The 27,485-nt window shown below is 39.0% G+C and overlaps 1 protein-coding gene across 1 annotated transcript; it reads right to left on the minus strand.

The window, feature by feature from the left end:
* Positions 1-22,557: 22,557 nt before the first annotated feature.
* On the minus strand, positions 22,558-26,911 carry LOC143554494 (NAC domain-containing protein 54-like). Its single transcript, XM_077044234.1, has 6 exons — positions 26,721-26,911; positions 25,361-25,638; positions 24,955-25,284; positions 23,843-24,271; positions 23,633-23,708; positions 22,558-23,108 (listed from the first exon to the last, which is right to left on the minus strand). The coding sequence occupies exons 1-6, from the start codon at positions 26,875-26,877 to the stop codon at positions 22,558-22,560; spliced, it is 1,821 nt and encodes a 606-aa protein (XP_076900349.1). The 5' UTR covers positions 26,878-26,911.
* Positions 26,912-27,485: the final 574 nt, after the last annotated feature.

Raw genomic sequence — 27,485 nt, forward strand, 5'->3', positions numbered from 1 at the left:
AAAAACAAGGTAAATCAATGGAAAAGATTGACTTGTTTTCATATCTAAAAGATTGAGATATTCTAAATATTAATGTACAATGTATATCTACGGTCATCTTAGATATAAGAGAATTGGGGGCTTGAGGGCCAAGTTTTAGTATGATAAGTATAAATAATATTATTTGATTTTTTATCCACAATTAAGATATATAAAAATTTTATTTGCTTTTAAAATTTGCACTTCTTTAATTTTATTATTATATTTTATCTTTAATCTTATACTTTCAATGCAAGTTACTTATTTACTTATATATAAATAAATATAGTGACAGAAAACATTCAAAATAATAATGGATACGTCTTTTTTAAGAAGAATATGAATATAACATTTTGCTTCTCTTTCAATTAGTTGAATTTCAGCCACATGTTAATGTATTTGGACATTTTGGTCAACAGTGTATTGCAAAATTTAATTAATTAAAAAAATCAGCAGTGGAGTTATATACGATTAGGTTTAATCTACGATTAACGGGTAGTTGTCAATTAATTAAAAGACGTAAATACCCTAGTGCTAGTATATCAGATATTGACTAGGTCAGGGCTAGCTTTGGACTATTGAAGAATGAGAAAGTAAATAATAACAGGGATTATACATATAATTTTTCAAGATTCGTGATCAAACCTATAATTTTAATTAAACTATAAGAACCAACCGTGTAATTTACTCGATAGCTTTTGTGAAGTTTAAATTAAATTATATTTTATATATCTAATTTCCATTAGATAATTCCGTACTAGTACAGGTATTGTTAAGACAATTTACTTTTATTTTTTTAGAATAATATTAGTCTGATGAATATTTATTTTTAGGTTATTTTATCACCTTAATAAGTTTGAATCGCATTAATATAAAACATAAGAGAAAGAGTAAAATAGAAAAAATATGTATGTTTTGCAACACCCATTTTCAAATGCCTACATAATTATTGTTAAGTAATTATTTTATCACATAAACAAATGAGATTACCAGTTTACCATAATTAAATAATTATACAAAATATATTTAGATGGGTTAAAGAAATGAACTTAATTGGTTTTATGGCAATATGCAATTTTGACCAAAGTCATTGCAGAATCAAAATGAAAACATGCGCTGCAATGGTGCAATGTACTTTAGTAGCATATTATAAGAAGGAAGATTATATATATATATGTATATATATATATATATATAAACTAGGTTAGAACCCGTGTGATATACGGGATGGTAAAAAAAATAATAAAAACAAACAAAACAAAAGCAAATTTTATAATATAGATAATAATAAGATATATAATGGATTTGTAAGATATAACCAATTATACAAGCTTAAATAAAACATACACAAATTACAATTTTCTAAATGCTTCCTTATATACAACGTTTGTAGTCGTATGTGTGACTTTACCGTCCTTATCCAATATATTAATAGTTTAAGTCATTTTCTACCTTTTAATTTGGATAACCACAAAAAAATACTATATGCCGAGAATGTAAAACAACCTGAAAAAGAAACCAAATACACATATATGCATAAAGACATGTTCCTTATTAAGAGGTTTTTAGAAAGAAGAATAATAGAACTGTATAATTAAGGTGCATTCTGAATAAGATAATACCTGCTCGCTGTGAGGAAAGTAACAGGTTTGACCTCATGCAAAAGTCAAAAAGATTTCATTAAACTCTTTCACCTAATATTAACAATTAATAAACATTGACATATACGACACGAATAATATTTAAAAGCTAAAAGATTGACAGAAAATAAACCATAAATAGGTCAAATGATACATAAACATATATATATATATGTGTGTGCAGATACCGTTCGTGTAGATTCTGTATAAAAGTTATATCAAGTCTTCCATGTCAAGTTTTGGGTAAATATAAAGCCATTTATATATAGTAATAGAAAATGGCTTAACACACCATACCTAGTAGCAAGTAATGCCAACATAGAATTCTTGCACTGATATGTGGTTTTATAATAAATAAAGTTTCCTAAACCATTTCATCAAACACTTAGATTAAACCATTGGAAATATAACCATTTTGGACCGATGATCCAACCCATCCATTTTACTAAACCTAAATTAATAAATGAAAAAAAGAAATGTGTATGTATCAATTCCATACCTAACTCCAAGTATCAAAAAACTTCATGTTATTAGTATAAGTTTTAAGCGTGTTCCAACTTACACAAAAAAGATGCATTATTTAACTACATATATTATCGCACTTTAACTACAAACATTGCATCATTTAGACTCAAACCTTGCATAATTTAAACCCCAAAAAGTGCAGAATTTCATCCAAAACTGTACAGAACTTTAAGCAAATATGTGTAGTATTTTGACCCATATGGTGGAGAATTTTAACCCAAAAAAGTGTAGAATGTTTGCAGATTTTTAATCCATCAGTGCAAAAATATGGCCCATGTGTGATGCCGTAGATAACATTTTAGGTATGGTAAATTGTTAAAGACCTGACAAAAAAAAAATATAACAAATGTAATCAAAACAGTTATATGTAACAAAAAATATATAACAAATGCAAGAAAGAAAAACAGTTAATTTAAAAATAAACAAAAATCAAACTGATATAACAAGATGCAATCAAAACATGAAACTGATATAAAATGAAGCTTATGGAAAATACAAACAACTTATAATAACAGTTATGATCTAACCATAAGTGATATGAAATTTTGATTGTATGTATTACGTACTGGCTGATCATTAAAAGAATAAAGTCAACAAACTGTTATTTATAATTGTCATGATTTTTTAGAGTTTAGTTTCAAACCATTCGACATATAATAAAATAAATACTACTAAAAACTAAAGGCAAAATAAATACCACTAAAAAGCAAACAAAATAAACAGCCTAAATCATAAACAAAATAAATAGCCTAAATCATGCATACAAATGGGGGTTAGCAATAGGAAGAGTCGTACAAATTAAAAACGATAACTCCACATTTGAATATATGACACCATCATAGGTTTGGCTATCAGATTCAACAGAATTTAGTTTTTACTGAGACAATTAAGTGTTTTACACCTGTAAAATTAGATCACGTGTTTTTGGTTGTACCAATCTGAAGAGGTATGCACCCGCCTTGACATCAAGCGGGGCGGGTCAACCCACAAGATATAGACAAGAGGCTTGAAATCAGGATGTCATGAAGACGCAAAGCCAAAACCTATGCGCGTGGCGCATATCACATATGCTCACGCATATCACATATGCTCACGCATATCACATCTGCGCGTGGCGCATCTGCGCGTGGCGCATATCACATATGCTTGCGCGTGGCGCATCTGCGCGTAGCGCATATCACATGCTCACGCATATCACATCTGCGCGTGGCGCATATCACATATGCTCACGCATATCACATCTGCGCATGAAACATCTGCGCGTGAGAATAAAGGGAAGACCTCGCGCATCCCCAGGATAGTCGCATATCACACATGCACACAGTCAGCCACGTCCTTATCCAAATCAGAATAAGGACAACCATGATTGTGCTCATCAGACAACCTTCCAGAAGGTATCCTCTAAGGAATAAAGAATATGCTGATGTTGACAGCTGCCAATGAAGGGTGGACAACTCAGCAAAGCCCATGTGCTACCACGTGATTGCACATGGGTCAGGTGAAATACCTTGGTCAGAGAATAATCAATGAAAAAGCACCAGGTGTCCTAAGGACACGTGGCGCGAAGCAATAGGAGGAGGCCAAAAAGGCCCTAATTGGGTCTGAGCCCAATCATTGGAAACCCTAATACTATAAATACCACACCACCTCCACAGTGGGAGGTAAGCAAGAAAATACACTCTAAATCCTTATTCACTTTCAGATTATTATTATCTTCTCCTACAATATCTTATTCTCACACCGAAGGGTTACCCCAAAGAGGACCCCTCTGTCCCTTTCTGAGGGGTAAGTTCACGATGTTGCTCGTTTTGTAGGTGGAAGAATTCATACTCCGGGAAACCATCGGTGATATAGCACATTCGTACCCGAGGAAAGTTGATCGTCCCCTAGTAAGTCGATCCACGTTTCTTCACAATCCATGCTTAATTTTTATTGGCAAGCCCAAAGAGCTTAAGCTGTACCTTATGGACAACACAGGTACTCCTCCATCAGTATCTTCACTCTTCAACTTGGTCCAACCACCATGTGACTCTGAAAATCATGCATAAAAACAACCATAAGGCTGAGGGGTGTGGGGCTTCAGCCGGGGCGCGAGAGCCGGCGCGAGCACCACACCACCGAGGCGCGAGAGGGGCGCGGGCACGGAATTCAAAGCAAGCGCAAGCCCCTTAGCGGCTGAGGATGGGCGTAAAGATGCATGGGAATGTGTGATCTAGCCGTTGGACATTTAAAATGAGCCGTTGGGCTCTTATTTAACCAATAAGGATTCTGACTTTTCCGGTGACGTGTCTGCCGGACTTCAGTTCTTCCATCGGAACAGCAACTGTGTCTTTAGTAGCCGAATAAGAATTTGTTTTCGAGGATGGAGAAGATTTCTGAGGTGAGTTTGTCCATGTGAGAGTTGGAATCGATGAATGTAGGAGTTGCCATTAATGAGTATGAGAATTGGGATGAGTGAAGATGAAGATGAAGATGAAGATGAAGGTGGTGAATGGGTGGTTATAGAGAGTGGTACGGAGATGAGGTGGTCGTGCGTGTGTGTAAGGAAGGAAACGACAAAAGAGGGCCGTTGACGATTATTATTATTATTTAATATTATTATTAGATTAAATTTGTAAAAAAATAAAAAAAAAAATCCGCTGGAGCCCCTGCTCGCGCCCCTCCACACCAGGGCCAGGGGCTCCAACGGGGGCTCCAACACCCATCTTATCCAGTTTCTCTCTCTGCCACACGTCACAATATTATTGGCTGGAGCCCCCACTCGCGCCCCCATTAGAGCCCCCCACACCCCTTAGCCTAAGTGACAACACATCAACCTACGAAACATTTAAAAATTTTAAACATGTGAAGTAAAACCTGTGATTATCAATGCGTAGGTTATGACTGCCTTGTCCTCCAAATCTGCTAAACAAAACCAACTTGATATTAAAAAGCAATATATTACAAAACAAAACAATGAAGGGATGTCCCAAATGACATGTATTATAATAAACCAAATGAAAAAGAGACAATTAGATTCCAAATTTCAATATTAACAATCAAGAAAAAACAAATGAGCTCTTTAGCCCAAAGAACCAAACATCCCTTCGCATTTTTTGCAAAAAGTGTTATCTTTATTCGATATAAAGCATAATATTTCTAAAATTTTCCGAACATTTTTCTGTGAAATGTGTAGGCGTTCGCTTCGATTCCTAACGTATCGTAATCAAAATACCCAAAATCCTTACCGCTTATAAACAAAAAATGGTGTATGGAGAAGGATAAGGAGCAGGAACATATAAAGTCGTTTTATAAATGAAAGTTAATCCCATAAAAAATGTGATGTGAAATATAAGTAAAATTAAGGAAACTGAAATAAAAGACCTCAGCTGGATTCAAAACTCACCCTAAAAAGCCAAGATTGCGTTTTATAGAACCAATAAATTTATTGTTAATATAGAATCAATAAATCGAGAAATAAAATTGCATACCTTGTCAAACTGATTCAACATTGAAGAATGATGTTAATGGTTGCGAATAAATGGATCTATTAATCAAAATTAAGGATTTATTGAGATTAGGTGTTTAATGTTAGTATATAAAAAAATTAGCTAATTATTTTATGAAAACTTACAAGTAGCATTTCTTCATCATCTTATCCATCTTCATCATTTGCAAACAGAACAAACCAACACCAGACGTAGATGCATTACCAATGAAACCTTCACCTCACTCTAACTCAATTTAAGCTTAAAAACAAAATAAATTGCATCACCTAATTCCTTTCTAGAAAAAAATTAATATAAAAAATATTTGTCATTTACTTTAGTCTCATTGAATTGAGCTATAGCCAATTGTCGTTTGCCAATACAATTGTATCATACAAGAGAACCAATTTTAGTAGAACAAATCATTTTAACTCTAAATAAACATTCAAATAACTAAATTCGATAACTAATCCAAATTAGGTTAATATATTCAAGACGAATACGGGAATTGCAAAAGCATGAGAATGCCGATTAGGGTTTGGATTGAACAACCTTCAACAGATCTGCTGAGCAAACCCGCGTGGATTAAATCGAACAATGATGAATGGTTACAAACAGATCTGCTAATAAAATTATTGTTTATTTGAGATTTGTAGTCTATGTTAGCAAAGTATAAAGTAATACGGAAATCATGCAACATACCTTATATAGTCGTTCAACGATGATGACAAAAGTTGATGGTTTGAGAAGAGACGCCAGCGAGTGAGAGAGATAGGATTGTGATAGGGTTAAGCCTGAAGGATAGTCGTCTGGTTGTTTAGAAAACGCATAATCTGTTATTTAAATTTTATTATTTTGAATAATAATTTTAATGAATTATTTGAAGAAAATGACATGTGGCAATTTGAATGGTGAAAATCCATTGATTTATTAGATAGGTACATGTATGTATACACGCGAGGCCGGGCAAGGGTGTCGCTTTCAAATGTGTGTCTAATGGTTGAAAATTGTTTTGGTTTCGCAACACGGGCGCCCCGGACCCCTCAGTGTATGTCTACTTGGCTCTTTCAATGGCTACGGAAATGTGGCATGGATATAACCGCAGAAGGTATGAGGAGTGGCTAATTAAGAACTCCGATGGCAAGTAAACACCGAGATAGCGTAAGGAAGTCCGTCGACATTGGGCATTCCTTCTATTCTTTTTGTATTCGGAAAGTAATCGAACAAGATGAATTTATAGAAATTTTTTGTAAGTAGGTTATTAAAAGAGTCTTCCGTTACCTTTGCAATCAAAGATGTCAAAAGAAACCTTCTCCTTTAACACAATTTAATTTACTTTAGATTTTTCAATTTTCATTTATGTTTCAGTTTAACTCCATTCAGTTTTTCTTTAACACACTTTCATTTATGTTTCTGTTTAACGCCATGAGGTATACATTCACGCTACTTAACTTTATGTATGTATCACATCACCTATTTTATCCCATTTCATTCCACCTCACCCTAAGGCCATAGGGTATACACTAACCCCTCTTAACTCCGTATAAGCACCACATCATTCATTTTCTCTCTTTCATTCCATCTCACCCAAAGGAAATGATTAATCCATAATTAATAACAAATCAATTAGTAATTAATACATATTGTTCCTTTTAACCCATGAAAAACATAATCCATGGGCTTTTTTTTAACAAACTTAACACTAGTGGGGAGTGGTTTAATGCATATTTAAAGTGCAATGTCATCTTAACTTATGTTGGGTGGTGAAGTATATCCCATGGCCTAATGAAATTGTTTAATCCTCTTTACCTTTCTTTATTTAATATAAAATTGATTTCTTATTATGTGTGCGTACAGAATTTTAAAGTCTGTTAATATTTTAACCCATCATGTATTTAACGTCTCTTAACACATGAAGGGTGGTATAACATTCGTTAATCATTGACAACTTAACTTTAACACCCTTAGCGTTAAGGTATACCGTATACCCCTGGGCCTACCAGTTTAATGACATACACATAGTGTACATATTTCCTGTTCCTTTATGGTGATTCTAAATTTAATTTATTTATATATTAATTTGTAACCAACTAAAAAATTTAAACCCAAACAAATGTTAAGCTAAATGTTTTGTTCTTAATTTGCAATAGTAAAGAGGAACTAAAGTTTTTAGTACATCTAAACTTATTTCTAATCATAAACGTAATTATATAGATTCTACATAAAATTAAAATTAATACATTTTGAATAATTACTAATCTACATTCAATCAATTTGTCTGTTTTAGATGTCAAAGGTACGTCCTTAATTTGTGTAGCTGTTAACTGTTATTTGATTCTTTGGTTTCTCAAATCTTACGTTTTAAGATGCTATGGAAGTATGATGTAATTGAGTGTAACTTTTACAAGAAATACAGTACTTGGAGTCATTATGGAATTTATTGATTTTAATTTATTTTTAGTAGTCAATCTGTTTACATTCGACAGAAAACGACACAGAGGTGAAAAAGAAGTTTTTGAAACGATTTTTGTATATCTAACTCACCAATTTGATTAACAAAACCATGTTATGATTACACCAAGTGATTAAAAGGTCTTCATTTAATCTCTCAAATGACTGATTTACCGTTTAAAAAAAATGTCATGACTACAAAAAACTGACGAGCATTAATTTCTTTGGCTAATTATCTAATTAGTAATAGATGAGAACTTTGGTGCCATAAAGTGTGCTTTTTCTGTTTTGGTATATATAGTAATGGTTTTAATGTCTGGAATATATATGGTTGTTGGCAAGATGGTTTTGTTGGTATGGGTGAATGCTTGTGCCGGTTTGGGACCAAGGTTCGAATCTCTCTTGTCTCAAGTGTTTATTTTATTTTTTAAAGTGTGTTATATATGTTTTTGTGTATGTTAGAATGATTTGTCTTTCAACATTAACTTTGTTGTGGATCGGATAGTTGTGTTAAGTGAAAACGACCAAATTTGCGTAATACCAATGTTGATTTTATTTTTTGTTTTGGTTTTTTAGTTCTGTTAACGTAACGAACGGGACGGAGACCGATCAAATTTGTGTAGACTCATAGCCTCAACGCCCGGGATCGAAAACACTTGGGTTTTACCCACGCCCGAGCTTTATTGACCGACACCACACCATTGATCCACCTAAGTTTTTAAATTGTTTTTGTTTTAACTTTTGTTAATAGTTCCGATACCATAATGCACATAACCAAAACTGACCGAATTTGTGTCGACTTACCGTTTAAAAGTCGGGACCTACAATGCTTGGGTTTTATCAATGCCCCAGTTTAATATCCTGCCCGGCACAACACGCCGAGTAAAACACTAGTTATCAAATAAATGCAAACTTTATACCGAAATAAATGAATTCTAATTAACACTTAAAGATACTTTATAATGACATTAAGCGTTCGTTTTTTGAAAATTTTTAAAAACACCAACACTAATCCAGCTCACAATTCAACATAAGAGTCGCTCAAATAGTTTGAAATATTCAATTTATTATTTGTTAATGCTTGTTGTAACTTCCATAGTTAACTCTAGTTAACTCTTGTTATCCTCCTATAATTATGTAGTAAACTCTGTGTATATATCGTTGAGTATAGTAACAAAAGGTATTTGGCTTGATATTATATCTATACAGAGATTGCAACACAATTACGAAAGGATAATTTGGATATCTATGAAAACTAAAACAAACATTAACAAATTGAATATTTCAAACTATTTGACTAACACTTATTTTGAATTGTGAAGAAACACTAAGTGACCCGGTGCAGATTATAGATAATCTGGGGGTTAAGTAATGTTTCCCACGAGAATGAGGTCCAACAGAGACGATTGTTCTTCAGGGGACCTGCAAAACAAACACCGTAAGCTCGTCACTGAGAAGGGGGGGGGGGGGTTCCTCCTTGTGACCACCCTCCGGCGTGAGAATCAGACTAGGTTGCTCTGAATATAAGTGTATATTAAGAGATTGCTAGATAACAGGATAGCAGATGATCTTACCATTCCAAGATATTGGAGTATTTATAGCCAAAGGTAGGTTTCCTAGAAGGTACAGCCGGCTGAATAGTATTCCTGTTCTACCAACAGTGGACTATGCACAGGCCATACTGGTTGGTGGATAGGTTACGGCCAACAGTAACTATGTCGGCTGCACTATTCCTCCAACTGTAGATTATGCACGTCCTACCTACTGTGGATTATACGCAGGCCATGCTGGTTGGTGAATAGGTTACGGCCAACAGTAACACTATTTCACCAACTGTAGGCTGCGTACGCCCTGCAGTAAGGGTTGGTGAGTAGGCAGCGGCTAATAGTGACAAACAGTACTAGAGGGTGCTCCTCCTCGTACTGTTGTCGGTGAGCTGTCACCCTGTGATTGGCTCATGGGCTGTTCTGGTCAGATTGTCTGTCCTATCCATACCTTGGTAGGTATAGTACAGAAGATCTTTCAGAATCATACGGACTGGCTCATTTTGGCGGGATTGTTCCCGTCTTGCTCATTCCTTCATGTGACTACTGAAGTATCTATTGTCTTGTGCGTGTAGCCCTGCTGTCTGCGGGTAGCCTTCCCTGATGGCTTGTATCCGCAACTGCGGGAACAGGCGGGGTACTTCACCATTGGGAGGCTTTCCCTGCGTGTACAGCTTGCGTACTGCGCGTAAGGTTCTCTGAGCATGGTGGGTCCTGCGGAAGCAGATGGCCTTTGCGCAGACGTCCCTGTTCAAGGTGAGTCTTGCGGGACCAACTGGGCTCTGCTGGGACCTACCTCTTCAAGTCCCCCCAGTCCAATGTTCTTCTCATGAATGTTTAATAAAGTGAGGTGAACTTTTGGACTTTGAGCAAGGGGTTTTGAAAAGGCTTTTTAGTTTTAAGGTTCTCCGTGGGGATTCTTCCCGCGGGTTTCCTAGTGTCACTTGCAAAAATTCCCGATTTTTTTGCTTGATCTTTGGGTATGATGCGGGTAGGTATGTAACCTTCTCGCAAGGCAGGAGCGTTGAGTCTCACTTGTATATAGTCTCCATGAGGTTCTGGTGGTTTTCAACATAGTGGTCAATTATGCTAAGACCACCAATTCCATTACGGAGTTTCAAACAATATAATTCTCGACGTTCCCGTTATGCGGGGATGTTATTCCTCTATCCGCAAGCATTGCCTAGAAGATCCTTCTTGGTTTCAATTCTCTGCGGGTGCTAGGTATGTGAAGGGTTTTGCCTTAACACCGTACCCGCACCTGTCTTATAGTTACTTGGTTGCCAAGGTATTCTTGGCTTCAATTCCCTGCGGGTGCTAGGTATGTGAAGGGTTTTGCCTTAACACTGTACCCGCATCCGGCTTATGGTTACTTGGTTGCCAAGGTTTTCTTGGTTTCAATTCCCTGCAGGTGCTAGGTATGTGAAGGGTTTTGCCTTAACACTGTACCTGCATCCGTCTTACGGTTACTTGTTTGCCAAGGTACGGGGTGTTTTCCCGCTTACTTTTGAATCTTTTTTGAATTTTGAATTTCAAAATTCGAAGAGTTGGTAGAAAGATAGGAACAGTCCAAACATCTGAAACGTCGTGCGACGGTTTCTTCTGACTGTGTCAGGACGTGCAGGAAGTTATGGTGACGTGACATTATATGGTCATTCCAGTCTCTTTTTCAGGCGCGTGGGCGCGATTTTTCGGGCGCGTGGCCGCGAAATTACTGGCACACGTCCTGTCAACAGCTGTTGCCAGCCTGCTTTATGCCACGTGTCATAGTTTCATTGCACCTTCGATTTCTCTCTCCTCCGCATTAAATTCATCGCATTAATTGCGATTAGTATATAAAGGGGGAGAGGGCTGTTTGCAATCCACACTTTCACCCTTCTCTTCTTCTTCTTTAGCGATTTCCGGCAAATACTCCCATTTTCAGGCTAGCATTTTCCCGAAATCGCTTTCTTTTTTCTGCACAATGTCTTCTCGTGATCTTGAGTCTTCGGTCGATGACAAGAGTACTGCTGGTGAGTGCCAGTGTGCTCTGCCCGGCGATCAGTACCGGTACATTGTTAGGAAGTTCATGCTCGATCCTTTCGAGCCTGAGTTTCCTGAACCCCATCAGACCGTGTACGATGCCCCCAGAGGCAAGATCGGGGTTTATGCAGCATTCTTTGTCTACGGGAATCTTAGGTTCCCGTTGACAAAGTTTGTTTACCGTGTCCTTGAGAGGCACGGTGTTCATCTGACCGAGTTGCATCCTATGGCGATCGCCAAGATTCGCCATTTCGAGTGGGTGTGCCGGATTTTGGGCTTCGAGCCCCATGTTGACCGCCTGATGACCTTCTACACTTGGAGGTGCATCCAGGGGTGGTATACACTGACAACCCGCATCAAGGGTTTGAAGATTTGTGCAACCGAGCGCAGTCTCCGTTCGTGGAAGCAGGAGTTCTTCTACATTTCTGCCCGCGTCATCCCCATCGCCATGAAGTTTAAAAATGGCCAAGCAATTCCGAGCCTTCACGCCACCAACTACCAGGAGGCGGAATGGTTCTCGAGGATATCCCGGGTCCAATCTCCGGTTTTCCGGTTTCCGGAGTCCGGGATGGTGATGTTGGGGATGAGCCGAGTGTGGAAAGAGGCTGACACGCAAAAGGTTCCAATCGTCCTCGAATACGGTTCGAACTCTATCCCTTACGGTATGCTCCGTTTCTCTTTGCTTATACGAGTTTATCTTCTAACTGTTTATTTTCTTTCAGAGGGGAACAACTTGGAGTCGCTCCTGTACCCGCGGGAAGCTGACGGTCCCGCGCGGATGGGTACTCGTGCTCTAGACGAGAACGAGTTGCCCATCCTGGAACAAATGGCGGATCGGTTTGTGGAGGTCTATCCGCCGGGCCAAGAGATCCTGAGCCACCGACGGCCAGGTAAGGCGATATTCTATCCTCAACCCCTCAATGCTGTACCCGCTGCTGGAATTCCTTACATCCTGTCTTCTTTTGAGGAATCCGCAGATGGTCCTCCGCTAGTGCGGAAGAAGAAGGCTGCCGGCGGGAAAGGGAAGGAGAAGGTGGCCTCCACAGCTGATCCGGTGCTTCTATCTGACACCGAGTCAGATAATGAAGAGGTGGCGGGGAACCCCGGTGGTGAGAAGACCACTGCTCCGGAGGCTACGACTGTTACCTCCGGAGAACCGACGACGACGGTGACCGGCATCAAGAGACCGGCTCCATCGGGTTCATCCCCGCCCGTCCGTACGTTCAGGCTCAAGAAAACCCGTAAGTATAAACATTCTTCTTTTTGTAGATTTATCATACTTCATAAATTTATTAACACTTGTCTTCTTTCTGCAGGCGTGGATGTTGACGCATTCCAGGGTGGAACGCAGGGGAGTACCTCTCCGCCAATGACGGTAGGCTCGGTCAGCCTACCTGAGGCGTCGACCCAGGCACCTTCGCCTGCTTCCGCTGGTCCAGTTGCTCAATCCTTTGAGCCAACTGTTCCAGCCGAGATGACGTCATCGCCGGCGGTGAGCGCAATTTTTACAGCATCGTTCACCGAGCCGGCGGTTACTGTTGCTGCTGACTCCTCGGCGGCGTCCGCGGCGGACACCATGCCTCCGCCATCGACTGCGGCGGAAACCATGCCGCCTCCGCCATCGGCCTCGACGGCTGGACCTTCAGGTACGCGCGGGGCTTCTCGCCGATCTTTGTTACCTTCCCATCTGCCTGACCTTTTGGATGGATTTCCCTAAGGTTCAGGTGATGGGTTCGGTGGCTATCGGCCTGTGATCGACCCTACAGGTGCGTAGGGTTCTTTTGTCCTTTATGCAATTTTTATCATCTTTTCCTAACTGCTTTGTTTCTTTTGCAGTGTCGGATTCCAATGAAGTGTATGTTCCAAGATGGAACATTCGCCGAGGAACAACCCTTCGCACACCTGTGGAGTGCGTGGACTGGGCTCGCCACGCTGCTCCCCATGGTGCGTTGGGGGAAGCCATGGTTAGCTACCAGGAGGGTAGGCTAACCAACGAGCTTCGGGTTCTCCTGGCCCGGATGCAGCCACGCGTCGAGCTGCTTTGTCGTGAAAACGACAAGTTGAAAGCAGCTCGCGTTAAAGAAGTATCTCAGGCGCGTGCTCTCCGGGAGGAGAACCAAAAACTAACCGCAGCATCTGCGGAGAAGGAGAAGGCCTTCAAGGCCCTCGAGGTTGAGGTTCAAGCGCGACTCGAGGCCCGCTCCAAGGCTGCCCAAGCTGTTAACGAACAGCTTCGGCTAGCTAAGGAGACTGCGAGGAATGCAACCGAGAGGGCCACCAAGGCTGAAGCTGTTGCTGAGCCTCTCCGCCTGGAGAATGAAGAACTTAAAGCTAAGTTAGAGGCTCTTCAACAGGCTCATGATGCCTTGGCTATGGAGGATGCGAAGAAGCTTCAAGAGATCCTGGACCAGAGGGGTGTGCTTGCGCACACCGAGCGGAAACTTAAGGGCGTTGAAGAGGCCGCTGCAAAGGATGTGCTTCTCGCCAATCTTAATAAGAACGAAGCTGAACGCGCTTGCACCCAAGCTCTGGTTGTCAAGGAATGGCTTCTTCGAGAAGCGTTGCCTCAGGTATTTTAGCTTTATGTCGTCACGCTTTCCTTTGTAGAATAGAAGTTCTTATACTTGTACATTTTTTGTAGGTTGTGCATCGGGTCTTTTCAGAGACATCTTACGACGATGCTATGAGCGCAGCCCTCAACGCTTCTCATGAGGATGGGGAACGGACCGGCTTCCTGCTTGGTCTAGGGTTTGCTGAGAAAGGCGTCCCGCCTTCCAACTTCCCTTTGTATAATGCGGATACCGAGACTATTTATGACCAAGCAGTGAACCAGTATGCTGCCTTCCCGCATCCGGTGGTGGAGAAGGTGAATGAAATTGCTGCTGCTGATGATGGGCTTGCTGTCCTTAGAGCTTTCCTTGAACCGTCACACTCTGCCGATGGTGCGGGTCCAAGTGGGAGTGGTCCTGAAGCATGATCCAAAAGATCCCTTTCCACCACTAGCGTAGATATTTGCTCTTGTACTTCTTTTGTATGCGGGTATATACCCAGCAATGTTTGTAATATTCAAGTTTATGAAATAAAGAATGTGTTTGTCCTTTTCTTTGTTTATTTTACGCATGTTTACACTTAGCAATTTCTTTAGTACTTAGATAAGTTAACTTTTTGACGTGGTAAATTATAAGTTTATTTTTGCTTCCTCTTTCATGATTGTGCGGGTAGGACCGTCACTTGCACTTAGTAGGATGGCTAAACTTACATTTATCCTGCGTGGAAGTTTTCCTCATCTTTTCCTTGAAATTTTCTAAGTGTTCAGAATAAGTTAACCTTTGAACGTGGTAGATGATAGGTTGAAGTTTTGCTTCCTTGTTTGTGATTGTGCGGGTAAGACCGTCACTTGCACTTACAAGGATGGCTAAACTTTACTTACCACTGACCTGCGTGTAGGTTTTCCTTAGAACTTTTTAACATTTTTAGCGTTGTGTTTATGCGGGTTTTGCCGCCTTCCACACGCAACTACTTACTTCTTCACGCATTGGTGCGGTGAATACCGGCACATGGGAAGTTCATAAGTTAAAGGTAAGGCTATCAACACATTGTGTAAGGAGAATCATTTCCATTAGAAGTGGCTCTAGGCCTTTTCTTTACAAGTTTGGAATTGATCTACATATAACATTTGCGTAATTGAGCTCCATTCCATGTTCTTGGGATAGGAGTGCCATCGAGCCTTTCAAGCCGGTATGCGCCTTTTCCCAGGACTTCTTTGATAATGTATGGCCCCTCCCAGACCGGGGCCAGCTTTCCTGGGCGCTCTTGGTTTGAAGCCTCGTTGTTACGCAGTATGTAGTCTCCTTCATTGAAGTTGCAGAGTTTTACCCGCGTGTTGTAGTACTTTTGCATTTGTCGTTTGTAATTTTCTTCATGCACTGCGGCTAAGTCTCTGCGTTCCTCGGTTAGCATAAAGTCTAACCGTCTTTCCGCATCATTGTCTTCTGGCTGGATCAAGACCCTTGGTGAGGGTAAACCAATTTCGACTGGGACCATGGCTTCAGTGCCATAAGTGAGACTGAATGGGGTTTCCCCCGTACTGGCCTTTTTCAGCGTTCTGTTTGCCCAAAGGACGTGCGGGAGCTCGTCCACCCAGCCGGATCTGTGTTTCAAGAGTCTTTTCTTTATGCCATCGACGATGCTCTTGTTTGCTCTTTCCACCTCACCATTACCTTGCGGGTGTGCCACTGAGGTAAAGGTGTGGGTGATTTGAAGTTCTTTCAGCCACTGCTGTAGCTTCTTGTCAGCAAAGTTGGTGCCGTTATCGCTCACCAGATTCTGTGGAAGTCCAAAACGACAAATAATAAATTCCCAAATAAATTTTTTGATATGTTTTGCGGTTGTTTGGGCTAAAGGTTTTGCTTCTATCCACTTGGTGAAGTAATCGATGGCTACCACTAGGAACTGAACATTTCCTGCTGCTGTGGGAAATGGGCCTGTCACATCGATGGCCCACTTCTGAAATGGCCACGAAGAAGTGACTGGAAAAAGTTCGTTCTTCGGGCGATGCGTGTTGGGTGCGTAAAGCTGGCAAGACCTGCATTTTCTAGTGTATGCCAGTGCATCCATATGCATCCCCGGCCAAAAGTATCCCGCATTGTTCAGCTTAGCCACAACAGCGCGGGGACCTGCGTGAACTCCACAGATGCCCTCGTGTACTTCCCTTAAGAGGTAGTCAGCATCTTGGTTGTCCACGCATCTTAAAAGTGGGCCAAGAAAGTTACGTCTGTAAAGGTTGTCATTGATGAGTTGATAATTTAGTGCTTTACAGCGTAGTTTTCTTGCCTGTGTTTTTGATTTTGGTAGTGTTCCTGCTGCAAGGTAATTTATTATTGGTGTCATCCACGTTTCTGTACCGGTTTGGATGACACAAATTTCCTTGTGCGGGACTGATGGTGCTTCGAGGAGTTCAATGCGGATGTCCTTTCCCAAGTGGGTGAAGGCTAGTGATGCAAGCTTGCTTAACGCATCCGCAGATTTGTTTTCGCTGCGCTTAACGTGTATGACTTTACAATCATTAAAATCACGCATAAGGGTTTTTGCCTGGGCGAGGTACAGGGCCATTGTGTCGTTCACAGTCGTGTACGTCCCATTTATTTGGTTGGCCACCAGCATGGAATCCACGTGGGCTTCCAAGTTTTTCACTCCCATTTTACGCGCAATTCTCAATCCGGCCAAGAATGCTTCGTATTCGGCTTCGTTATTCGTACTTGGGAAATCCAACCGAATAGCGTAAGTATATTCTTGGCCCGCTGGGTTGGTTAATTTTAACCCTGCGCCTGAACCCTCGTTGTTGGCTGCTCCATCAGTATAGAGTCGCCAGATATCGTTGATGTCCTGTGCTGGGGAGGGTTGAGCCTCCTCCTGGCACTCTTTCTCCCGCGTAGCGGGGACTTCTGCAATAAAATCGGCCAGGACCTGGCCTTTTATGGCTGGTCTTGGCTTGTACTTAATTGCATATTCTCCCAATTCAATTGCCCATTTGGCTAGACGTCCCGATAATTCGGGTTTGCCTAGAACGTTTGAGAGTTTGAAGTTGGTGAGAATGGTGATTGGGTGGCCCTGGAAATATCGTCTTAACCTGCGTGAAGCGTGTATAAGTGCGAAGACTAATTTTTCGATGGTAGAGTACCGGGTTTCTACGTCTGTTAGTACACGGCTAACATAATAGATTGGCATCTGGATGCCTTTTCGTTCTGTTAGCAGTACTGCCCCGGTTGCTCTATCTGTTGCGGAAAGGTATAGGATTAACTCCTCTCCCGCTTGTGGTGCTGTAAGTGTTGGGAGTTCGATCAGGCGTGACCGAATCTCCTGAAAAGCTGCTTTCGCTTCTGGTGTCCAGCGGAAGTGCATTTTCTTTAAGCAGTTTCTTAATGTTGACACGAAAGGAAACGACTTATCTGCATGGTTTGCCAAAAAGCGATTAAGTGCGACTAGTCGTCCATTCAGTGTCTGAGCCTGTTTGATGGTGGTAGGTGATTCCATTTTAACAATGGCTTCGACCTTTTCAGGGTTCGCTCTGAAGCCATCTTTAGTAACAATGACTCCCAAGAACTTCCCTTCTTCCATCCCAAATGAACACTTGCTCGGGTTGAGCTTCATGTTTATCTTTCTGAGCGTGTTGAAAGTTTCTTCAATGTCTTTCAACATCGCTTCTGGCTCGGGGCTTTTGATGACCAAATCATCCATATAGACTTCCAAGTTTCTCCCGATTTGGGCATGAAACTCTTTGTCCATCAGGCGTTGGTACGTGGACCCTGCATTCTTAAGTCCGAAGGGCATCATTTTATAACAAAATGTACCATCGGGCGTCCGAAACGCGGTTTTGTCCTGGTCATCTACGGCCATGTGGATTTGATGGTACCCCTTATACGCATCCAAGAAGCATTTAAGGCGAAATGGTGCCAACGAATCCACCTTAAGATCAATTTCTGGTAACGGATAACAATCTTTGGGGCATGCTTTGTTCAAATCTTTGAAATCTATGCACATGCGCCATTGTTTGTCATTCTTCGGTACCATTACGGGATTTGCAACCCATGTTTGATATCTACTAACGCGTATGATGCCTGCGTCAAGGAGTTCCTTGACTTGGGTTCTACACGCGTTAGTTTGTTCAGGCCCCATTACTCTGCGCTTTTGTACGACTGGCGTAACAGCCCGATCGCACTTGAGCTTATGCTCCGCCTTACTTCGGGGTACACTAGTCATGTCAGCTGGTGTCCACGCAAAGATGTCAGCGTTTTTCTGCAGTAGGCGTTTGAGTAAGGTGCGGGTGGGATCAACGATTGTTGGTCCAATGGTAACGGCCTGGTCGGGGTATTTGCCATTGAAGGCCCATTTTTCCGGTTTGGTAATGGTTGGTTTGGCCATTTTTGGTTTGGGTTTAGATGAGACAGATGCGATGCATACCTGGGGAATGCCAGTGATCATCGCTACACCCTCAGCTGTTGGCCATCCCATCATGCCGTGGACTGAAGATACCACGGCGTTGAATCTTGCCATCCCGTCTCTTCCGAATAGGATGTCGTACGTGTGGTGTGGTTTTCTCATCACGACAAAATCCACGTCCTCTGTGCGTGAATGATTCCCATCGGTAAGAGTAACGGGGAAAGATAGGATACCCAGGGGGGTTTCTGTGCTGCCATCAAACCCTTCCATTGAAGCGTAGACCGTTTCCAGGCGTTCTTTGTCTTCATCATCCAGCTTGTCAAAGAACTGCCTGTACATCACCGTCGACGAAGCGCCGCTGTCAACAAGAGTGCGGGAAGTGATGTAATGCCCCAGCTGGCTTTTGATGACGATGGGGCCTTCTTTGCTGGGGCCTCCTGGCACTCGCGGGAAGCGCACCTCAGCTTCCTTCCACGCGCATGGTTCTGTCGCTCGTCTTTTTCTTCCTCCGACCTTGCCATGAACCATGTTGATGCTGATGTCGACGGGCTTTCGTCCGTTACCTCTGTACCGGTTGTCATTTCTTCCTCCCTTCCTGATTGATGCCACGAGATGTGCAAGTCTTCCATCCTTCACAAATGTCTCAACAATATCCTTCAGGGATGTGCACTCTTCAGTACCATGACCCTTTGTCCCGTGGAAATCACAGGATTTGCTTTGATCCGCATTAGGTTTCTGCCGGATCAATGGGGCTTTTGGCCATGGCAATTTTTCCGTGGCAAATATCTCCGTGACGCTCTTGGTGAGTGGCGTCCACCGGTGTTTTCGGTTTGAAGGGTGTGTGTTGTCCCTTCCACCAACAAGAGGGCGAGAGCTGGATGAGGTGTCAAAGTTTACCCTTGACTGCCAAATACCTAGCCGCCTCTTTTTGTTCTGCCGGGCGGTCCTAACGTTGTTCTCCCTTGTCCTCTGCGTGTAGAGGTGAGTACTCTGGGGAAGATCTCTTCCCAGCTGCTTCTCCGTCTCGGCAAAGCGCTTGGCTGCCGTCATGATGGCATCCCATGTGGATGGCATGCCGTCCTTACCCGTTAATGTGCGGATAAGCTCTGGGTACTCGGCGCCCTGGATGAAAGCGGCTGCGAACGAGATCTTCACTTACGTTGCCCAGACTCAGTTTCTTGGAGTTGAAGCGGGTGATGATAGTAAAGATTCATCCTCCTCTCTCACGCAGTTGAGGATCATCCACTGCTCTTCAGTATACTTCCTCTGCTGGCTGAAGTGCTGGCTGAACTTATTCTGAAAGTCCGCCCAGTCATATATGTGGTGGACCGGTAAACGGTCGAACCATGCCCTGGCTGCTCCGACCAGAGTCATCTGGAACATGTAACACCACGTGGGTTCCGTCCAGTTACTGACGGTAGCCCCTGCAATGAACCTGTTCAAATGGTCATCTGGGTCGGATAGACCATCATAAGTGCCAATGTTGGACATTTGTTTGGCACTTCTTGGGGCAATTGCTTCCGCAATGTCCCTTGCAAATTTTGACTTTCCTGCATTCGTAGCAGTTGGTCTAAAGGTTTTGGAGAAGTCACGCGGGTTTTTCTCCGCATTTGTTGGTTTAAAGGCTTCCCCAAAATTCCTTTTTGGCTGGGAGTCCGTTTCCTTACGCTTCCCTTTCGCCTTATGGCGAGGGTTTGCGTCGGTATCGGACTCCTCCCTCTCGTCTGAGTACTCGCCCTCGCTGTTCATAATGAGGTGTTGGCGAGTACTGCCGAATTCGTCAGCCTGTTGAACTGAACGCAAGCGTTCCTCCTATAATTATGTAGTAAACTCTGTGTATATATCGTTGAGTATAGTAACAAAAGGTATTTGGCTTGATATTATATCTATACAGAGATTGCAACACAATTACGAAAGGATAATTTGGATATCTATGAAAACTAAAACAAACATTAACAAATTGAATATTTCAAACTATTTGACTAACACTTATTTTGAATTGTGAGTGGGATAGTATTGGTGAATTTAATAAACATAAACTCTCTCTCTCTCTATATATATATATATACTAGTTTTAGATTCCGTGTCACACACGGGATTATGCAAATTATAAAATTACAAGTAAAACAAATAATTACATGACGTATATGAAAAAATGTATTATATCTATGCTTGTCTGTATATTATGTGTAACTAAATTAATTTTATTTAAATCACAAAATGATTTTTTTAATGAACTTAATAAAAAAAATACACGTGCAGAAATGTATCCGAGAACGTTCTTTCTATTGAAAATTTCATTCTCAGTGTCACATATGTATAATTGAAAGAATTTTGGTTATTAACTAATTTCAGGAATAAGAGTTCTCATACAATAGTAGTTCCAACAACTCAGCTTAAATGCAAAATAAGTGTTACCTTTATTGATATAATTTATCAACTTACCACCCATCAAAGAAAATGAGATCATAAGTTGTAACGACGGATGTTCTTCATGAACTATGTTTTTCTAAGCTACACCATGAAAAGATTTCAATAAATTTCAGGGAGCATCTTGACTTTGTCATAATGACAACATAAAAATTAGCATGTTAACTCATTCAATTTTGTGATTATTTTGCTTTATTTGAGCATAGTTTTGCATGACATGCTTTGATACAACGCTCTGATCATATTTGAAGGAAAAGCTAACGCTTACACAACTATTTTAAATTTGATAAAAGTTAGAAGCAGTGATAGGTCTGGGGGTGGCATGTCGAAAGTGTTCACAATCTTTTCTTAAATTTTAATAGTCGAGGGAAAAATAGTCAATTTGCAAAATCCCGAACCTTTTGATTATTTCCAAAAATGCCCTTGAAAATAATTTTGAAACCCGAATTGTGTTTAAAATTCTAACTTTCATCCGTTTGACATTTTCAAGTCAACACTTTGAACCTGTAACAAATTTGATAATAAATCTATTTGCATTCTCAAACTTTTAAAAATACACAGATTTCCTATTTTTGACCTGTAACAAATTTTGATTCTAAATAATACAATTAACTTGTACCGAACAAAATATTTACCAACTTTTGACCCATAAAAATCAAATTTAAGTTACACAAAAAACCCGGAACAATTCTTGATAAAAATAATAAGAAATTAAATATGATAAACTTTGTTATGTGTGAGAGTGACTGATATATACTATTCTTACATTTTAACATATATAGAGTTCGTAAATTAACCGAAAAATAAATGGATAGATTTAAAGCATAGATTTTTAATTTATAAATTTATATAACAATTTACACCAACAACAACAATAATAGATAAATTGATTGATTTCAAAAAAAAAATGGATCGAATTTTAAGCATATATTTATAATTTAATGATTATAAAATAACTTTGTAAAATGAAAGCATATTCGAGTTTTGTTTTTCTATACAATTTCTTATAATATACATAGTACAATATGTTAATGATAACATCTGAAATTATATTCTTTTCAATATTTGACAAACATGGTTTGTTATTGATTTTTAGATTTCATTAAGTATTTTGGAATATATAGTAAAAGAATATGTTAATTTATTTTTATAAAAATGTATAGATATAATATATATAGAGTATAAAAGAAAAATGAATAATTATTGATCTATTACATATATTAGGGTTAATAGATATTAGTTTTGGAGAGAAAAGAATTATGAAAATTAACCAAAACATGACAAGTGTCTACAATTATTTTATTTTATTAGAATACGCAGATTGATATATATATTAACAATAAATAGATTGCAATCACTCCCCTTGCATTAGACAAAAAGCGAAAGAAAAATACAAATATATTAATTATAATAATAATAATTCAACCCGCAGATCGTTATAGTTATAACTCCAGCCTATAGGTATACAACTTCACTTTGTATGGTTAGAGACAAATATAATATATAATGTGAAAATGATATTTAGTAATTATGATGAACCCATATTGTAGAAAATGCCAAAGCCAATGTCACACATGGCCATATCACCTTCTCCAAAACCACAGTTGAAATGCTCCATTTTTCATTGTTCACAGGTGAACCATCATCATCATCATCTTTTAACTTCATATCACTACGGTCATTTTCTGTTGATTCTTCAAGATAAAAACAACATATCCACAGTAGAGAAACCAAGGTGACAAAAGGGCTCATTTTGTTCTTGGTGGATATTACTCTCTTTTCAAGATTTGGTTGATCATAAATCATTAATCCTGGGTTCAGTTGGACTTTGACGGTTTGGGAAGGGACTATTTGCTGAAAGAAGGTTTTGGACGCATGTCCGGTCGACACAATCAACCCGTGACTGGCTTTGGTTTTCTCGTAAATTTCAAAGGTTGGAGTTGTGGTGAAGTCGTCCAAATCGCCCTCATCTAAGAAGTTATGGTTTGAGTTGTTGTGGTCTTCGTTGACAAGTTCCTCTGATAATTGGTCTTCTGTGTTTTCCATGTTGTTGTGAATATGACTGCTTGATCCTGTAACTGTTTTTCAACTTCTTAGTGAGATGGGTTCGGACTGGTTGGACCAGGAACCGGACAGATAACTAGATTGGGAATCAGACACATAACTAGTCTGATTATGTATATTTGAACCATATTGATTGGACCAAGAACTGTATCGGCTGGTCCAACCAAATTTCACTAGCTTATTTTTTAGATAGTGTATAATGATTTTTAACAACTTAAATTCCTTATTTTATTTATTTAAAGTTTCATACTTAATAAGGTTCTAGGTTCAAATCTAAAGAAGTACATGATATTACTCTAAAAAAATAACATTGCATACATACACAAAAACTTAAAAGTATTGTTACATTTAATTTTATATCCGTTATATATTTATATATTTACATTTTAAATTATGTAACACTACCAGACTTTAAACCTGATTTCTCCGTTCCGACCAGTAAACCGGTATAAAGCAGTCTCCAATTATGAAAAAATTGCTTATTTGTGATAGAGTGATAGTAAGTTAGTAACTAAGACTTAGTTATCTTTACCTTGAACCTCTTGTTCCTCCCTCTTAAAGTTTGGTATATTTTCCACAGGAACAGTCTTGTAATCTTCCCAAAACGTCTGTAAGTATCAAGAATATCAATACCAATTTTAGCTATAACAACTTTAGGATTAAAAAGATAAAGTTAAATCATGATTAAACTCGTTTGAGTAAAAGAGCACTAATAGGAACTAGTAAAAAGATTGATATTTACCCCCTCAAGATCTTTATTAGACATACCAACCCATCTCAAATTCTCAGCCATTCTATTAGTTCCAAGTTGTTCATCAGCATCACCAACCTCAATAGACCTCATATTCTGATCATCTCCCATGAACCTGAAGGAACCAACATCATGCATTTGATTGCTAGTATTATTAGCCAGATGATGGCCAGAATAACCTCCACCCCAAGTATTCTGATTGATGAAATCTTGTGAAACTTGAGCAACAGAAAGGATTTCTTGCAAAATGTCTTGCTGAGGACCGATCGAATTTGAGAAGTCACGCATGCTGCTGCTTGTCTGTGGCATATTCATCATATCTACATAGCTAGTAGCCCCTTGCTGTGGGAGATCTTGTAACTGCAATGGAGGCATTGATAACCTTTGTTGCAGCCTTGCACATTCTAATGCTATGTCAACCTGAGAAAATATTAGTTAGGAAATTTCATGACATGATAAAGTCAATAGCATAACATATCATTAATTTGTTTGCATGGATAAGCAAATTAAATTTAAATGTTCTGATCATTGTGTATAAGAAGAAATATAACTTTAGTTGGGTAACTAAGTATAAAAAACAAGAATACACATAGTAAGCATCATTCTATATATATATATATATCAAGAACTATTCAATGACTTAGTTATAATTTATGTCATTTTATTTTAAATGAAACATATGTGCGTTTGGGTGAATGAAACGAGGGGTGAGGTTGATTACAACACGCCAATTTTTTTCTATAAAAAACAAACATAAATTTTTTTATTTTTTTTATCAATATCTTTAGGTAGTTTTAAAATTGTACGTGTATTTCTTAATAAGTATGTTATGCAAATAAAAAACCTTCAAATTAATTTTTCAAATATACGCTTATTTTTATTTTTCTAATCTTTAACCATTTACTTACACAAGCAAAATTTGTTCATATATCTTGTTTATGAATTATATAAACTTTGTAGTTCAATCATTTTTTCTTTTATATAGTTTTACAAATTTTAAGATTGAAAAGTTTAATAATTTCTTTTTGTTACGCGTATTCTCGCAGTATATAATGATCTGCTTTCCATCATATTACAAGACTACAAGTTATGTTAGTTTGTACCTTGGATGGGGGATAAAGAACATTCCCACAGTTGGTGAAAGATGGATTTGGAAAAGTAAAGGCTTCTTCGGATAGGTACTGCATCCATCTGCCATCACTTGTTTCACTTGAGATATGTGGAGCCCCATGGTTGATATCAGATGAAGATGAAGCCATTGGCGTTGGATAATTACAAGTTTCCATATCTTCTCCACCCCTTCCTCCCTCTGAATACAAGTCCATGCTTGATGAGTGATCACTCGCCACCGCAGCATAATGTGCTCCAACGTTTGTCTTTGGAGCATTCAGACTCTTCTTAAACACGCGACATAGCGAATAAGCATCCTGCAACTTTTAGAGGCCATAAAACAAATTTAGGCATAAATGTTACCAATCACTAAGTTATTACGAAGAAGGTTCAATCTACCTTGAGTCCGGATTCGCTCTCGCATTCTCGCTCATCAAGGCGGTACTCGTGCATAACCCAATCACTTCGTGCACCATGTGGTGCTCTCCCTCTGTAATAAACCAAGGTCTTCTTCATCCCCATGGCCCTAGATTGTGAGTTCACATTCCTGTCCTTACCCGTCGCCTTCCAATAACCGCCTTTCGTGGCTCGATTTGTTCTTGATCCATTCGGGTATTTACGGTCTCTTGGACTAAAGAAATACCATTCTAGATCTTTGCTTGGCAATAATGACTTCCCTGAATAATTATATGAATAAACATGTTACATAGTGAAACAGAATCAATACAAGAAATGCGGAGCCCCAACATATTATTGCAAGATACAAAAGAACATGTAAACAAGGAGCAGATTAATTTGGTAAAATTAATATAAACTTAGTGCATGTGTTTCCGGAACAAGATTTGGTGAGATTAATAAAGGGAAAGTTGGTAATCATATCTATCTTTGAAAGAACAGGTAAGGATAGTCAGGTTCTTTCCTCTTTAATTGGCTTTTTGACTTCAATCTTGTCAGCAAATTACTAAAATTTGTTCTTATACGAGTTTAAAAGTTCGTGGGGGCCACTTTAATTCCCTTTAAATATTAACTTTCCTCATTAACTAAAAATCATGCATCATGATGATCTTGTGCTCAGTTTTTGATCTTAAAAGTTTCAATCACATTTGACTGGTCTTCTATATATCCATATCTATGTATAGATATACTTATGCGTCTGTGGTTTCTGTACTTAGTTATCACATATTATGAGCCATATAAATTGGAAACAAATAAAAAATATATATGTATTATGATGAAGGTGGAAGCACGCGTAACAAACACTAGAGAACCTTCATTTTTTCTCCTTTGGCCACAAAAAAAATAGAGATTAAATCGAAAGAATATAAAGACCCTTTGACAAGAATCTTAATTCATGATCATGCTCTTATTGCTTTTTATTTATGCTTTTTATTTTACTATTCTTGTAATACAAATGCAGAAAATAGCTATCAATGATCGAATTGATTGTATATATAAGCATTAAATTAAATAAAATTTTTGTAACTCATGATGTGGGTATTAACATAAGATATGTATTGAACTATGCCATGAGGTGCTATTTATAAATAGCAAACCCTAATTATTTTTGATATTTTGGTTTTCCATAAATTAGTTTCACGTATATTATAGTTTTAGAATATTTGTTGATACTTGCATAAACCAGAAAGCAACCTAAATTCTAGAATGAAATATGTTTTTTTTTTCCATAATAGTAAATATAACAGGAAACTTCCAATGGATGCATGACATGCATATTTATATAGATAATGTATAAAAATACCTGGTAAATCCCAGGGTTCGCACTTGTAGAGATCAACTTCAGGGATGACTTCTAGTTCGATTTTATGTCCATTTATCTTCCTCTTGAGATAATATGCAACAAGCTCTTCGTCAGTCGGATGAAACCGGAAGCCAGGAGGCAATGAAACTGGGGCCATTTATGTTTATATATCGATCTATGCGTCTCTTATAATATTATGAATAACACAAGAAGCCTAGAGACGCCAAAAACACTGCATAAGAAGTTGATATAGATTATTAGTCATCAAACCATTTTACCAATACATCACACATATACATACATACATATACATGTATAGAGAGAGAGAAAGAGACCTTAGGGGAAGAAGAAGAAGAAGAAATGGGGAGGGAATGAAGCGGTGGGTGTTGAGGGTTTTTGATGAAAGAAAAAGGGAGAGAGAGAGAAGGTGAGGAAAAGCAAACGGGGTAGGATTAGGAAGTAGGAACACGTACTTTATCTTTAAATAAATTTGTTTTTTCATCAGCTTGATGCTTTTTTTCTTTTGTGAGTCTTCTTCTCTTTCACTCTCCAAAATTTTATGATAATTTATGTTATATATATTATGAGCTAATAATATTAGGTCTAGTAAGGGCAGTCCGTCTGTCTATTCACAATAATGTGAATCATCTTGTATTATTATTATTATTATTATGAAAAGATATAACTTATGTTCTAATACCAAGAAAACCATTGAGCTTGTATGAAATATTCAAAATAGTGCTTATGTTGGAAATCAGAAGAGGA

This window comes from Bidens hawaiensis, unplaced genomic scaffold (assembly GCF_021521415.1).
Source record: "Bidens hawaiensis isolate Kalapana, Puna unplaced genomic scaffold, B.hawaiensis_p1.1 tig00017718_1, whole genome shotgun sequence".
NCBI lineage: Eukaryota > Viridiplantae > Streptophyta > Magnoliopsida > Asterales > Asteraceae > Bidens > Bidens hawaiensis.

Coding starts and splice junctions, on each gene's coding strand:
- LOC143554494 (XM_077044234.1), bottom strand. CDS start 26,877: ATGGCCCCAGTTTCATTGCCTCCTGGCTTCCGGTTTCATCCGACTGAC. Junction 25,639..26,720: donor CGAACCCTGGGATTTACCAG/GTATTTTTATAC, acceptor ATAATTATTCAG/GGAAGTCATTATTGCCAAGC. Junction 24,272..24,954: donor TTCTTTATCCCCCATCCAAG/GTACAAACTAAC, acceptor ATATTTTCTCAG/GTTGACATAGCATTAGAATG.